This window comes from Aquarana catesbeiana, linkage group LG01 (assembly GCF_042186555.1).
Source record: "Aquarana catesbeiana isolate 2022-GZ linkage group LG01, ASM4218655v1, whole genome shotgun sequence".
Lineage (NCBI taxonomy): Eukaryota > Metazoa > Chordata > Amphibia > Anura > Ranidae > Aquarana > Aquarana catesbeiana.
In genome coordinates this window covers 324,454,802-324,468,965 of record NC_133324.1, presented here as the reverse complement: position 1 = coordinate 324,468,965, position 14,164 = coordinate 324,454,802, and the positions used below count along the sequence as shown (strand labels likewise).

At 43.9% G+C, this 14,164-nt stretch overlaps 1 protein-coding gene across 1 annotated transcript in view; it reads left to right on the top strand.

Moving 5' to 3' along the window:
- NIPSNAP1 (nipsnap homolog 1) overlaps nucleotides 1–14,164 on the top strand; it is a 60,109-nt gene that overhangs the window by 26,553 nt on the left and 19,392 nt on the right. The window contains exon 3 of the mRNA XM_073630683.1: nucleotides 8,271–8,316. Coding sequence (XP_073486784.1) covers nucleotides 8,271–8,316 — 46 coding nt within the window. The remainder of the gene's footprint in view (nucleotides 1–8,270; nucleotides 8,317–14,164) is intronic.

Sequence of the window (14,164 nt, the reverse complement as noted above, 5' to 3'; positions counted from 1 at the left end):
CCTTAAGGCCTTGGGACTTAAACTTGGTGTTATCAGCTTTGCAGGTTCAGCCCTTTGAACCGATTAGGCACATTCCTTTAATCCTGTTGACCAGGAAATTGTTTTTTCTGGTAGCCATAACTTCGGCTAGAAGGGTGTCTGAATTGGCCGCCCTTTCATGTAAAGAACCGTTTCTGTTTTTACATCAGGACAAGGTGGTGATGCGCCCCCGTCCAGATTTTTTACCGAAGGTGGTTTCCAGGTTTCATTTAAATCAGGATATCATTTTGCCCTCCTTTTTTCCAAATCCTAGGTCTATGGAGGAAAAGTCGCTTCACTCACTGGATGTGGTGAGAGCGGTCAAGGTTTACTTAAACATGTCAGCCCCTTTTCGGAAAACTGACTTCCTTTTTGTCCTGCCAGATGGTCCTAAGAGGGGACAGGCAGCAACTAGTTCAACTATTTCTAGGTGGATTCGCCAGCTCATTATCCAGGCTTATGAGTTAAAATGCAGGCGGCTTTATAAGTCCTGGGCCGGAAGGGGATCTAGGAATACTGTGTTCCCTCCCCTCAAATGCATTGCTTTAGGACATCCAAGATAGTCATTACTATGGTGCTCTGTGTCCCGTGATGTACGATAAAGAAAAATGGATTTTTAAAACAGCTTACCTGTAAAATCCTTTTCTTGGAGTACATCACGGGACACAGAGGTCCCTCCCCTCTTTTCTGGGATCTTCATTGCTTGCTACAAAACTAAAGGTACTTCCTGTATGGGAGGGGTTATATGGGAGGAACCTTCTTACTATTGGTTGCCAGTGTCCAATCACCTAAAGGTAGCATATAACCCAGATAGTCATTACTATGGTGCTCTGTGTCCCGTGATGTACTCCAAGACAAGGATTTTACAGGTAAGCTGTTTTAAAAATCCATTTTTTTTTACACAATGCAGAGGATTAACCCCTTAAGTTCCACAGTGAGTAAAACGACCATGCGATTCTGCATATACAGACTGTTGTGGGTTTAGTAACACTTTAACCCTTAATGGTACCCCACACGTTGGCAAACATAGGGTGTTTTGGTGCAGCGCAATTTTAACAAAAAGGTAGGGGACTTCTTTCCCTGCATTTCTGCGGGTAGGGCAGCCAATTAAATTGAATGGGCTGCCCTGCACACAGCACGCATTCACACAGATGTGAACCAAGGGTTTGTTCACATGGGAGGTTGGATGGGCGGTAAGACCACATGGTTGAGCTGTTTTTACCAGCCCCCGACTGCTCCCCTTTTAGCTGCAGAGGCAGCAGCTTGGAGTTTACACATGCTGTGGCTGCAGTTGGAGGTATACCCAGGGTGAATGGGGCTGCACTGCAACCATTGCACGCGGTTGCAGGTGGTAAAGCTGCATTTACGGGGTAAAACAGGTGGTGAGGAGGCAACGTATTGCCTATTTACTTCCTGTCAAATGCTTCTGAAAAGGGATCTAAGCATTGATTGCTTTTCAGATGAGCAGCAGTCCTTGGTGCTATTACAAACAAGCCCTAAAAAAGCAGTTCTGATAGTACAGGCATAGGAGGTAAAGAGTAACACGCATGCAGACAAACACACACACATTACAGACATAGGTACACACAGGTCAGTATTTAAGTTCACAAAGGGACCATTCACACTGCCCTTGCAATGCACTGAAATGCTGTTTATTACTTTTTTTTTTTCTTTTTTTTTTGCTTAACTTTATTAAAAGTGTACACTCCATTCAGGTCTCCGCACAACAACATGGTGACGTCTGGAGCCATCCAGTATGCTGCAGGAAACACACCGTTTGTGTTGTGGTGTAAATGGGGCAGGCCCTTGTTGTGACTGGCATTGATCCGGTGCAGAAAAATCTCAGTCACTGTACAATTTTCTTGCAGTAATTTTAATTACCAGTGTCTAATTCAGTCAAGCATTTGCGCCATTGTGCATTACCGACAAATTCAAGTAGTTCTTAGGGCTGACACTTTAGGAGCCTACTGCTATGGCAGTAACGCGTTCTTGAAGAATTACTGCCAGTTCCCAGATTTGGAAACTGGTGATAATTAAGACCATACAGAGGTATGCCAGTACTCGGAATGAGCCATGGTTGTGCCGGAAAGTAGGAGAGGGCACAAATCCAGAAAGTTATCAATCCTTTCAATCCATGAGAGCATAGTTTCTAAATTATCAGTGGGCAGTCCTTATCAGTGTATATCAGCTTTTCCAACAAGAGGGTGTATTGCAACTCTCAAAACCATTCTTCTATTGTGGGAGGGATTGGGGTAATCCAATTTCTAAAGAAATTTTTACAGGCAATCAAGATTGCATCACTAATCGCAATGGTGTATTGGTCCAAAGTGGAAGTATCAGACTACCCCAGTATAACTATAAAGGGTTATACTCTAGAGAGAGCCCAAATACTGTGTTTAGTGTAGAGACTACGTTGTGCCAGTAGCAGAAATGTTTTGGACATCACATTGAGAGAGATGAATGAGATCTGCTCTGTCTCTCCCGCACTTAATACAATTTTAATGAGTTAGTAGCTCAATTTTAAATAGAGATTTGGGTGTACTGTATATGTCCCATGCAGAATTAACAGCTGGGTCAAGCTCACAGACTCACTGAGACACTGATATTTACTTCATTGAGGGAACTCCTTCATGTATTTAGTAAGTAGATTTGTATACAGGTGTGAGATTAAGCCACAGGTGTTGGTTACATGGGCTAAAATGTCAAGTATCGAGGTCATCTTTTGATAGCTTGAATTTTATCCTGGGCTTACAAGGCCAGGTAAAGCTGTCAATATCGATGAAAGGATTTATTACGGAGTCCAAACACCATTCCAAATTGGTCAGGTGACTTTAGGATGTTCCTTCTAATTATACACAATACCAAGTCAATCCTGACCTGCTACTATTGAGGGCATACAGCAAGCATAACAACTCCAGGAGAGTCATATGGCCACAGATGTATAGATTCCTAACACTCAGTAGAAGTTGGACAGCATTCCACACCTTTCCCACCAGATACATAGTAGGGCAGGTACAGTGCCTTGAAAAACTATTCATACCCCTTGAAATTTTCCACATTTTGTCATGCTACAACTAAAAACTTAAATGTATCTTTTTTGGGATTTTATGTGATAGACCAACACACAAAGTGGCACATAATTGTGAAGTGGAAGGAAAATTATACATTTTTGTTTTTAAATTTTTTTTGATCACCTTTGTTTTTTTTTTTTTTTTTTTTTTTTTTTTTTGCGCTATAAACAAATAATAAATGTGGTAAGGAAAAAAAGGGGGTTTAATCGCGCTAAAACAGATTGGTGATCATACACCTCATCACCAAACCAAATATTTAGAACTAAGTGAAGAGTTGCCCTTTAGTGTATACATAATATACAAAACACATGTCAAATGAATAATCAATCCAAAAATAAAATGTTCAAAGTGATAATAAAAAGTATTTCGTGATAGAGTCACATCATGCCCCTGGATGATGTGACTCTATCACGAAACGCCGCGTAGGGCAGAGCGACGTGTTCTCGTCACCTCCCATTGCTGCTGTTGTTTCCAGTAGGACGGGCTGTCTGTGAGCTTCCGGCCGGCGCTCCAGACTACACTACATGCCTACTATTGTCTACTAACATGTGAGTTTAACTTTTTACTTATCCAATAAAGGCAATGATTTTACACTATATGGAGCCTTTTTTTCCTTCTATGACCGTATCTGTAATGCTGTGGGCTGATGTCTGAGTACCTGTCAGTGTGAACATCTTTAGCCTGACCCTGCAGTCTTTGATGTCCCATCTCGATATAAGGTCTCTGATCCATTGGTCGTGGTTCGAAGCAGTATTAACAAACCGCTTTCTCTGATCCTCTGTAACGGGGGATCATGAGTTTCTGGTAAGCGGCCAGTCTGATTTCACGGTGGTGGAGCAAGCACATTTTTTTTCTTCTCACAGCAAGAATTTGTTTTTTGGAACTTTTTTAAGATACTTTCATATCACTTGGGTGATTTATTTTTTATACATGGACTTTTTATTATCACTTTGAACATTTTATTTTTGGATTGATTATTCATTTGACATGTGTTTTGTATATTATGTATACACTAAAGGGGAACTCTTCACTTGGTTCTAAATATTAGGTTTGGTGATGATGTGTATGATCACCATCTGTTTTAGCGCGATTCAACCCCCTTTTTTTCTTATTTAATTTCACTGTTTGTGTTACATAGATGAATCGCAGCTATAATTGTTATTGTTTATGTATTTCACTGTAGCGCAGTTATTCCCCTCATTTTTCTTATAATAAATGTAGCACTAACTCTCGGTGGAGCTGCTGGTTTAAAGCGGGCTGTTACCTTCACTCTCGATACCTCTGTTTCACCGGCACCAGGTCTAGGGTCCCGTTGAGTTTACCTCTGGACGAAGTAGACACCAAACACTTGAGTATATTTTCCAATGCTTTAATGAACAAATAATAAAGGAAGTAGCAGGAAAGAGGCAGAAGGAAAGTTGCAGGGAAGCTCAAATACCTTTCCTTAGTATTCTTTAGAACATTCTTTGGAATTGAACACTTGTAATCAAATGCATTCCCCTTGTGGTATTCAATCTCTGCCCGCCTGGATAGGTTTCTCTCGCTAACCTAGCAGTCAGTACGCAGCACCAACAAAAGTCTCTGCCACAGACTTGTTTGGAATAAACCCGTACGATCCTCTGCCACAGGATGTATTGGTTTGCGATGAATGTCAGACACAGTACTTGAACCTTTAAGCCAACCCGGCAGTACTATGCAGTAAGATTACTTCAGGATACGTCCTCCAACCGAGTCACCAGACCCCTCTCCAGACCAGCACTCTGCATGATCCTTCCATGACGGGTCCTCCCCTGGGATCTCCTCGGTTGTCCAGCTTCTTCACTCAGGATAGACAGCTCAGGACCATTCCTCTGCTGCTCTGGTAGGCCCCAGACAGGCTTCTGGGCCCACCCACACGCCACAGCGGCGTGGGCCTCCGCAATGGAGGACCACAAGGTGGTACTCTTAACGCATACCTGTCTGCCAGGAGGGCCAGCAGGTGGCTGAAAACGAACCCCCGAGCATGGCATCTGTCCCATAAATACCCTCTCCCAGAATGCAACTCGGAGGACCACCTCCACCGAGTTGTCTCTGGGACAGAGGAGCACTCATACGCTTCAACACATTGCCTTTCCAACACCAGCCCATGGTGACAACAACACCCACCGGCACAGTGTGGAACTACACGCAACTCAGCCAAGCTGGAACAGAGGCAAATCTAACTTCACCTATCAGCAGTAGATTAAAAATCTACCAGCGCTACATACTCCCCCCACTACAATAGACGTTGTCCTCAACGTCTGTCAAAAAAAAAAAAATAACTCCCAAGCCTGAGAGCAGGTATTTGAGTTTAAAACTTGGATTAAAGTAAAGAAGAGAAGAAGACAGTAGAGAGCTATTATAATTTCAACATTTTTCTTTTAAACAATATGTTCACAACCGTAAACAAAACCACATCAATACTGTTGCAACCCCACTATCTATCTAGCTGAAAAGCCTAACAGCTTGATAGCAGGTCCACTTGCTCCTGAAAAAAAGCAAAGTTAAACGCACACACAAGATATATATACAGTTTTAGGAGCAAAGTCTCATTCTTAAAAATGAAACTCTCTTCCTATAATCTTTCCTATGTTCCCATTAAGGAACCAACTAGAATAACTTGAGGAGTCCATCCCTACATATATTTAGGCATGTCATATCTTTAAACGAAAGAAGTCCAGCTAGCGAAAGAACTGAGCCTTGGATTTGGAAAACACAGAGCTGAACACCAAATCTTGACCTCGAAGATCTCTGAACACTGACACTATCTATCTACATACCCCACAGTTCTCTGGACAGGTACAACAGGGATAGGCGTAGTGGACGCGGAAATCAAGGTAATGTCCGCTGATGAGTCGGTTACCACAGTATCTCTCACAGGAACACTTTCGGTGACAGCAGGCGAAATCACGGCCTGCCGTTCTTTTTCAGCAGTAGTAGCAGCTTCTACTGTGGTGACACCTGTAGCCCAGTCTATACGATAAACACGGGGCGACATGGTAGGTTGCTCCACCACAAACAAATATTCTCCACATTGCGAGCAGCGAACAAATGGACGGAGATGTATGACCAGTCCTTCACACTTATGGCAAAGCATGCCCAGTCCTTCAATATCTCCAACTGTATAAAGGACAAACCTCCCCTGCGGTTTCAGACGAATACCGGTATCTGTAAGCAAGGTTCCGGTCAGCATAGCACCCGCAGGTGTGCTGGTAGTGAACATCTTAAGCCCCACAGTTGGTTGCATCACCGAAAAAGACATGGCCACACTCTGATCTTCTCAGCACGATCACAAGGCCTCTCTTCTTCTCTGGCGCCAACACACACACACACACACGCGTCCCACGCGGTATTAAGTAGGCTAGACTCCTCCCACTTGTTCCTCTGATCATGTAGCTCCCGGGCTTTCACTGGCGTCCACCGCCTATGCAGTCAGAAATAAAATCCTGCAACTTTTAACCTCTTCTTCTCCTGAGAAATTGACAAAGTCCAGCTCTCACCATAAACTCCCGGTAAAACACTTCTCCAGGTTGCGAGAATTGATGGCCAACAAATCCCGAACGACGCTCCCACATGTAGCAGTAACTCTCGGTGGAGCTGCTGGTTTAAAGCGGGCTGTTACCTTCACTCTCGATACCTCTGTTTCACCGGCACCAGGTCTAGGGTCCCGTTGAGTTTACCTCTGGACGATGTAGGCACCAAACACTTGAGTATATTTTCCAATGCTTTAATGAACAAATAATAAAGGAAGTAGCAGGAAAGAGGCAGAAGGAAAGTTGCAGGGAAGCTCAAATACCTTTCCTTAGTATTCTTTAGAACATTCTTTGGAATTGAACACTTGTAATCGAATGCACTCCCCTTGTGGTATTCAATCTCTGCCCGCCTGGATAGGTTTCTCTCACTAACCTAGCAGCCAGTACGCAGCACGAACAAAAGTCTCTGCCACAGACTTGTTTGGAATAAACCCCGTACGATCCTCTGCCACAGGATGTATTGGTTTGCGATGAATGTCAGACACAGTACTTGAACTTCAGGATACGTCCTCCAACCGAGTCACCAGGCCCCTCTCCAGACCAGCACTCTGCATGATCTTTCCATGACGGGTCCTCCCCTAGGATCTCCTCGGTTGTCCAGCTTCTTCACTCAGGATAGACAGCTCAGGACCATTCCTCTGCTGCTGTGGTAGGCCCCAGACAGGCTTCTGGGCCCACCCACACGCCACAGCGGCGTGGGCCTCCGCAACGGAGGACCACGAGGTGGTACTCTTAACGCATACCTGTCTGCCAGGAGGGCCAGCAGGTGGCTGAAAACGAACCCCTGAACATGGCGTCTGTCCCATAAATACCCTCTCCCAGAATGCAACTCGGAGGACCACCTCCACCGAGTTGTCTCTGGGACAGAGGAGCACTCATATGCTTCAACACATTGCCTTTCCAACACCAGCCCATGGTGACGACACCCACCGGCACAGTGTGGAACTACACGCAACTCAGCCAAGCTGGAACAGAGGCAAATCTAACTTCACCTATCAGCGGTAGATTAAAAATCTACCAGCGCTACATAAAAATCCCAAAAAAAGCTAATTTCTTCATCAGTTTAGGCCAATATTTATTCTTCTGCGTATTTTTGGCAAAAATCCCAATAAGCGTATATTGATTGGTTTGCGCAAAAGTCTACAAAATAGGGGAAAGATTTAGGGACTTTTTATTGTTTTTACTAGTAAATAGCGGGGATCAGCATTTCATTCTTGGACCCAGGCAGCACAATGTTATGGGCCGGCCCTGTGTATATAATATCTATATCTTTTTTTACTTTTTTTTTTCATTTTTCATTCAAAAATGGTGGTAAATCCAATTCTGAAGAAAGAAAAAGCTTTATACACAGTATCAAATCATACAGTACACTTGCTTATACGTGTATACAGAAATTGTAGAGAAATAGTTAGTACCTGAAAGATTTAACCTGGGTTTACCACTCCTTAAAGGATGGAGCTTATTGTGCGCATTCTGTATACATTTTTAAATTTTGTTTTAAACTGATTACAAAAAATACATTGTATTGTGCTAAAAATTTAGAAAGCAAATACAATATGGTTTATCAGGGATTAAACAATGGCATGAACTTACTTTCCTTTAAAGTTTTCACATCCTCTTTTTGTTTCAGTTCATAATGTAAAGCCAGAATGCTTGGATGCCTATAACCAACTGACGTAAGCATTTTTAATTTCCCTTGCAGTTGTGTGACTTGTCTGTGTGTGAATTGGGTACTTTAACATTCTTTGATTTCTTACCTTGTGAAAGTCTTTTGTTCTCAACTTTCAAACAGCATGAAAGGAAGCATTATCTGTCCCTATTTATAATATCCAAAGGTGGATAAGATATGTCGCCAACACACCAATAGGCTTATTTTAAAGTACAAAACTTTTTATTGTGTGATCACATAGAGAAGCAACGTTTTGGGACTGCAGGGGGACCTGTCATCATGCCTGACTTTGAGCCTGGTTCACACCAGTGCGACTGGTCATACGATTTGACAGTTCAAAATTGCATAACAAGTGGCACCCTATTTGCGGCAATGGAACTGTTCAAACAACTTTGAAAAAAGGTTTCTGCTCTACTTTTCTGCGATTTCATTGCGACTTGCATTGACTTCTGTTGAATGAATGGAGTTGGCCTTTAAAAGTTGTTGCATGAAAGAATGCTGCTTGTAGTTTTCTGAAATGTAGAATGAAAGGCTGTTAAAATGTGGCTGATTCTTTCTTTTTTTTTTTTTTTTTAGTTGGTTTGTGTAGCCTAGGTACAGGTTTGACAAGCACATTGCTAGTAGACCCCTTTGAAGAAATTAGGCTTGAATCCTAAAAAGGAAAATGTTGCAGTACAAAACATATACACAAATGTGAAAAACAATAATCCATTTCACTAATATGCTTTGATTTAAAGACACGGTAGGAAAGCAGTCATTTTTATAAATAGTTATTGGTTATTATATACAAGTACAATCTTTTGATGTAACTATATTGCTTATGTGTTAAAGAGGAACTGAAAGATATTGTAAAATGTATTTTCCTAAATAACAAACATATGCTTGCCTGCTCTGTGCAATAGTTTTGCACAGAACAACCTTGGTGCTCCTCTGGGGTCCTCCACCAGCATTCTGGGCTTCTCCTTCTCTCTGAGTACCCATAGGAAGCTGCTTCTAATGGTGGCACACACGCAGGCTCAATCCTGAGCCTCAATCTGTGTCCATTGATGCACAGTGCGGCTCAGCCCTATCCCCGCTCCCACATCACTGGATTTGATTGTCAGTAGCAGTAAAGAGGGAGAGAGAGCAGCTCTGACACAGTACTGATTTGAGATCTGGCTCAGGGAAGTATTTAGGAAGGAGCTGACAACAAGAGGGTTTTTTGGTTTTTTTTGTTGTTTTTATTTTTTTTTTTTGTTTTGTTACCTTAATGGGGTTGTAAAGTCTCAATGTTTTTCACCTAAAGCTTTCTATGCATTAAGGTGAAAAACCTTCTGTGCTGCAGCTGCCCCGCAGAGCCCCCCCCCCCTTTTTTTTCTTACCTGAACCCATCCATTACAGTGACGAGCACGAGCCCAGCAGCTCCAGCCGCTGTCTACCTCCTCATTGGATAGATTGATAGCAGCAGGAGCCATTGGCTCCTACTGCTGTTAATCAAATCCAGTGACACGAGAGCAGGGGGCGGGGGCTAAGTCCTGCTGTCTGAGTCAATGTACATAGCAGGGGGACTCGTGAGCACACCTGCACGGGTGCCCTGAGGAATGCCGCCGGGGCTGCTCTGTGCAAAACCCTTGCACAGAGCAGGTAAGTATAGCGTATGTCTGTTATTTAAAAAAAAAATTAAATTAAAAAACCAACCTTTACAATCGCTTTAATGCAGAGAATGCATTAAGGTAAAAAACCTTCAGCCTTTACAACCACTCTGTAAGCTGTGTCCAAAAAAAAGAAGGCAGAGGGCAAAGGACTAGTCACCAGTGTTGCCTGTGCACTTCCTACTGCTGATCTTTTCCCATTACTGATTTACCATGCACGGTTTCTTTATGTTGGGAAAGCCATCTTGGTAGAGGCGATGCTTTGTTTCTTTGTTTGAGCTCCCAGGAAGGAAATCACTGAGCTGCACATCAAATCTCACTCCAGATCTTCTGAGACTAGCGGTCAGAGGCAGCAGCGCTGTAAATCTCACACTGCAGATATACAGCTATTAGGCTGGAGGAACAAAAGAACCTAGGCACCCTCTCATACCAAGAAGTTCACTTGTATTTCTCTGGAGGGATTCCAGATTATTGGTACATATTTGATGGTATTGCTTAGGCACAATTAACACACAAGTAAAAATTCCAGATTTTATCTATAACTTTGCCACTTGCTTTTTGAGCTCAGTTCCACATGATGCTGGTGTAGACTGCAATAATGTGTAAAATGCAGTTGAATATAGTGTATTTGGTAATATACCCATGCCAAGTTACCACATTGTATTAGTTCATACAAAGGTCCCATTCTGGGTTTAAATTATGCTCATCAAAGATCACTTGTGCTTTGCAAGCATATATTTCCCTTAACGTCTTTCAGGACAGCACATTGAGAGCGTGGCTCCACCCACTTGACAGGAAACACACCTCCACCAAACTTTAAAAGGAGGCTCCTTCCCACTTATCATCAGTTTATGTGTTTCCTCCGGCGGGAACACATGTGGGAGTTTGGAGCTCTCAAGGTTCTGTCCTGAGAGAACAGGCTCCCTACTCCACTATTTTTTTACCTACCTCAGGAGAGCCAATTCCTCCCATTTTCCACAGGCTTACGGGTGCCGGGTGGATGGGCTCCTTCTCCCTCGTCAGTGCTCGGGGAGAGCCAGAACTGCTCCGGGTATTGCTGCTCCCAGGCAGGGGCGTCAGGCATGTCAGGCGTTTTTGTTTGTTTTTTTTTCTTGCCTGCACATGTTTTTTCCCTGACGCCACCGCCATCTTGGGAAGGGCAGTCAGAGGACTGCATCCGCCGGATGTGAGGTATCCAGAAGTGGGGCGGCATCCATGGAGCAGGCATCAGGCGTCATTTCCGCCGGAAGCGCAGGGGGAGGAGGGAGGAATAGGTCTGGTGCCTATTTATTTCCGGTTCCGGTCCGGCACACAGGTGCTATTGGAGTCCGGAACCGGCGTTTTCGCCACAGGCATCACGCTGCTGCCTCAGCATGGATTCTGGAACCGCAGGGAGTGGAACAGGCACAGGCACCAGCAAGGCCCAGGTAAGGAGCAGACTGTAGTTTCTGCTCAGCTTTACTGTGGGGTCTCTCTCTAGCCCTCTTCTCTCTAAATGTTAGTGAAGTTTGGGGGTATTTTTTCCCCCTGGTGGCGGAGGGGCCTGTCAGGGCACATGAGTCTGATAGCTTTTCTCACTGTGCACCTGTGGTGAGCAACCTTGAGTAATCAGGCTGACTCTAAAAGATGGTTTGTCTTTTTTCTCTCTCTTTTTCCCTTATCATGGCAGGCCAAGAGCTCTGACCCTGGGATTAGAAAGAAATGTCCTTCATGCAAAGTTAAGTTAAATGAAGGCTGGAAAAAGGCTTTATGTCAAGCATGTATTGACTCCTTGGTGAGGGAAGAAACCACTTCCGCATGCAGTGATCTAATCGCATCTGCTAAAAAGGAATTGAATGCTACCATTCAATCCTTCAGATCCTCACTCACCTATCCATCTGCAAGTCAGCCCACTACCTCACCGTCCTCTCAAGGCTCACTGTTAATCCCGGCAGTGGAGGCAGAGATGGGTCCTCTGAACCAGGAAGGGCTTTCCCCATCCCATTCTAATGAATCGAATGAGGATGGCGATGAGCTGGAAAATATGACTTCCAAGTATAAATTGTCTTTGGATCAGGTGGATGGCCTTTTAAAGGCTATTTATGCTACTCTAGGCCTTGAAGAAGAGCATAAGGAAATGTCTTTACATGACAAGATGTATGCAGGGCTTAGTGAGTCTAAGTCCCGTACCTTTCCTGTCCATGCAGTGATTTCTGAAACAATCAGAAAAGAATGGGCTGACCCTGATAGGAAACCATTTTTCTCTAGGGCTCATAAGAGAAGGTTCCCTTTTGATGAAGACCCAGCGGCTCTTTGGAATAAGGTTCCAAAACTTGATGCAGCCTTTTCTCAAGTGTCAAGATCTTCTAATCTAGCATTTGAGGACATGGGGATCTTAAAAGACCCCATGGATAAAAAAATGGATCAACAGCTCAAGCGGACTTGACAATCCATTATGGGCAACCTTAAGCCAGCAATGGCAACTACTTGCATCTCCAGGAACTTGGAGTATTGGGTAAATCAGCTTAAAGCTCATATAATAGCAGATTCCCCTAAGCAAGAAATCCTTGACTCCTTTTCTACCCTCTCAGCAGCCGTAGCCTATGTCTCTGATGCCTCAGCAGAGTCTATCAGGATGATAGCTAAGGCGGCAACCCTTGCTAATTCTGTTAGACGGGCTTTATGGCTAAAGACTTGGCAAGGGGACACAGCATCTAAAAACAAATTATGCGGGGTCCCTTTTCTAGGAGACTTATTGTTCGGCCCTGATTTGGATTCAGTTCTGGACAGGACTGCAGATAAAAAGAAATCTTTTCCTGTCAAAAAGAAGAAACAACCAGTCAAACGTTTTTTTCGTCCTCAAAGGGCTCAGGAACAAAACAAGCCTCAAGAGAAAAAGAAAAACTGGTCAGGGCAGAGGGGTAAAGGCAAAGGAAATGTCCTTTTCCATCCTCCTGCGTCAGCCAGCAAGACGCAATGACAGTCGGTTACAGGTAGGGGGAAGACTACAAGACTTTCTCCCCTATTGGGCAAGCATAACAGAAAACCAGTACATTCTGAATATGCTAGCCCAGGGTTACAGTATAGAATTTTCAGATCTCCCCCTAGAAAGGTACTTGGTGACGAATCTTCCAAGAGATGTAACAAAATCCCTGGCAATGAAGAGCCTATTAAAGGATCTGATAGATCAGGGGGTTATGACTTACGTCCCACAGGGGGAGCTTTGTCAGGGATTTTATTCCCGTATATTCCTGATAAAGAAACCATCCGGAAATTTTCGTTTAATCCTAAACCTGAAACCGCTGAACAGATCAGTCCAATACAAAAGGTTTCGTATGGACTCCATCTTTACGGTCAAAAATCTATTGACAAGGGAATGCTTTATGGCATCAATAGACCTTCGAGATGCCTATCTGCATATCCCTGTAGCCCCGCAGTCCCAAAGATTCCTAAGATTGGCGATAAATTTGGGAAAAGAGGTTCTGCACTTGCAATTCAGGGCCCTCCCCTTTGGCCTGTCTTCTGCCCCACAAATATTTACAAAAATAATGGCAGAAGCGCTTGCACCTCTTCACATGCAGGGGATTGCGGTAATTCCGTACTTGGACGACCTACTCCTTTTTGCCCCCTCCAGGGAAAGACTGCTAGACAACCTCGGAAAAACCCGAGGTCATCTAGAAACCCTGGGTTGGATCATAAATATGCAGAAGTCAAATTTCAATCCAGCCCAGAAAATACTATACCTGGGGTATCAGATCTGTTCAAGGGAACAAAAGATTTTTCTCCCAGAAGAGAAGAAGGGGAAGGTCCAGAAGGTGGTAGCGTCCTTACAGGCAAGCCAGGAATTATCAGTCCGACAAGTGATGTCATCCCTAGGAACCCTAACCGCAACCATACCAGCCATTCAATGGGCAAGGTTACATTTCAGGCCTCTCCAGAGCTTTCTCCTGAGAATAAGGAATCACAGGTCAGAATCTCTGGAAGCAAAGGTAAAGATGCCCACCAATGTCAAGAGATCGCTTTGGTGGTGGAGGAGACAGGAGAATCTGTCAGAACGCCTGCTCTGGTCATTTCCAATAGAAAAAGTGGTAACGACAGATGCCAGTGTATGGGGTTGGGGAGCTCACTTAGACCAAGACTTCACACAAGGAATGTGGTCTCGGACAGAAGCAAAGAGGTCCTCAAATTGGAGGGAGTTAAAGGCAGTCGCCTTAGCTTTAGATGCCTTCTCTCCTATCCTTCAAG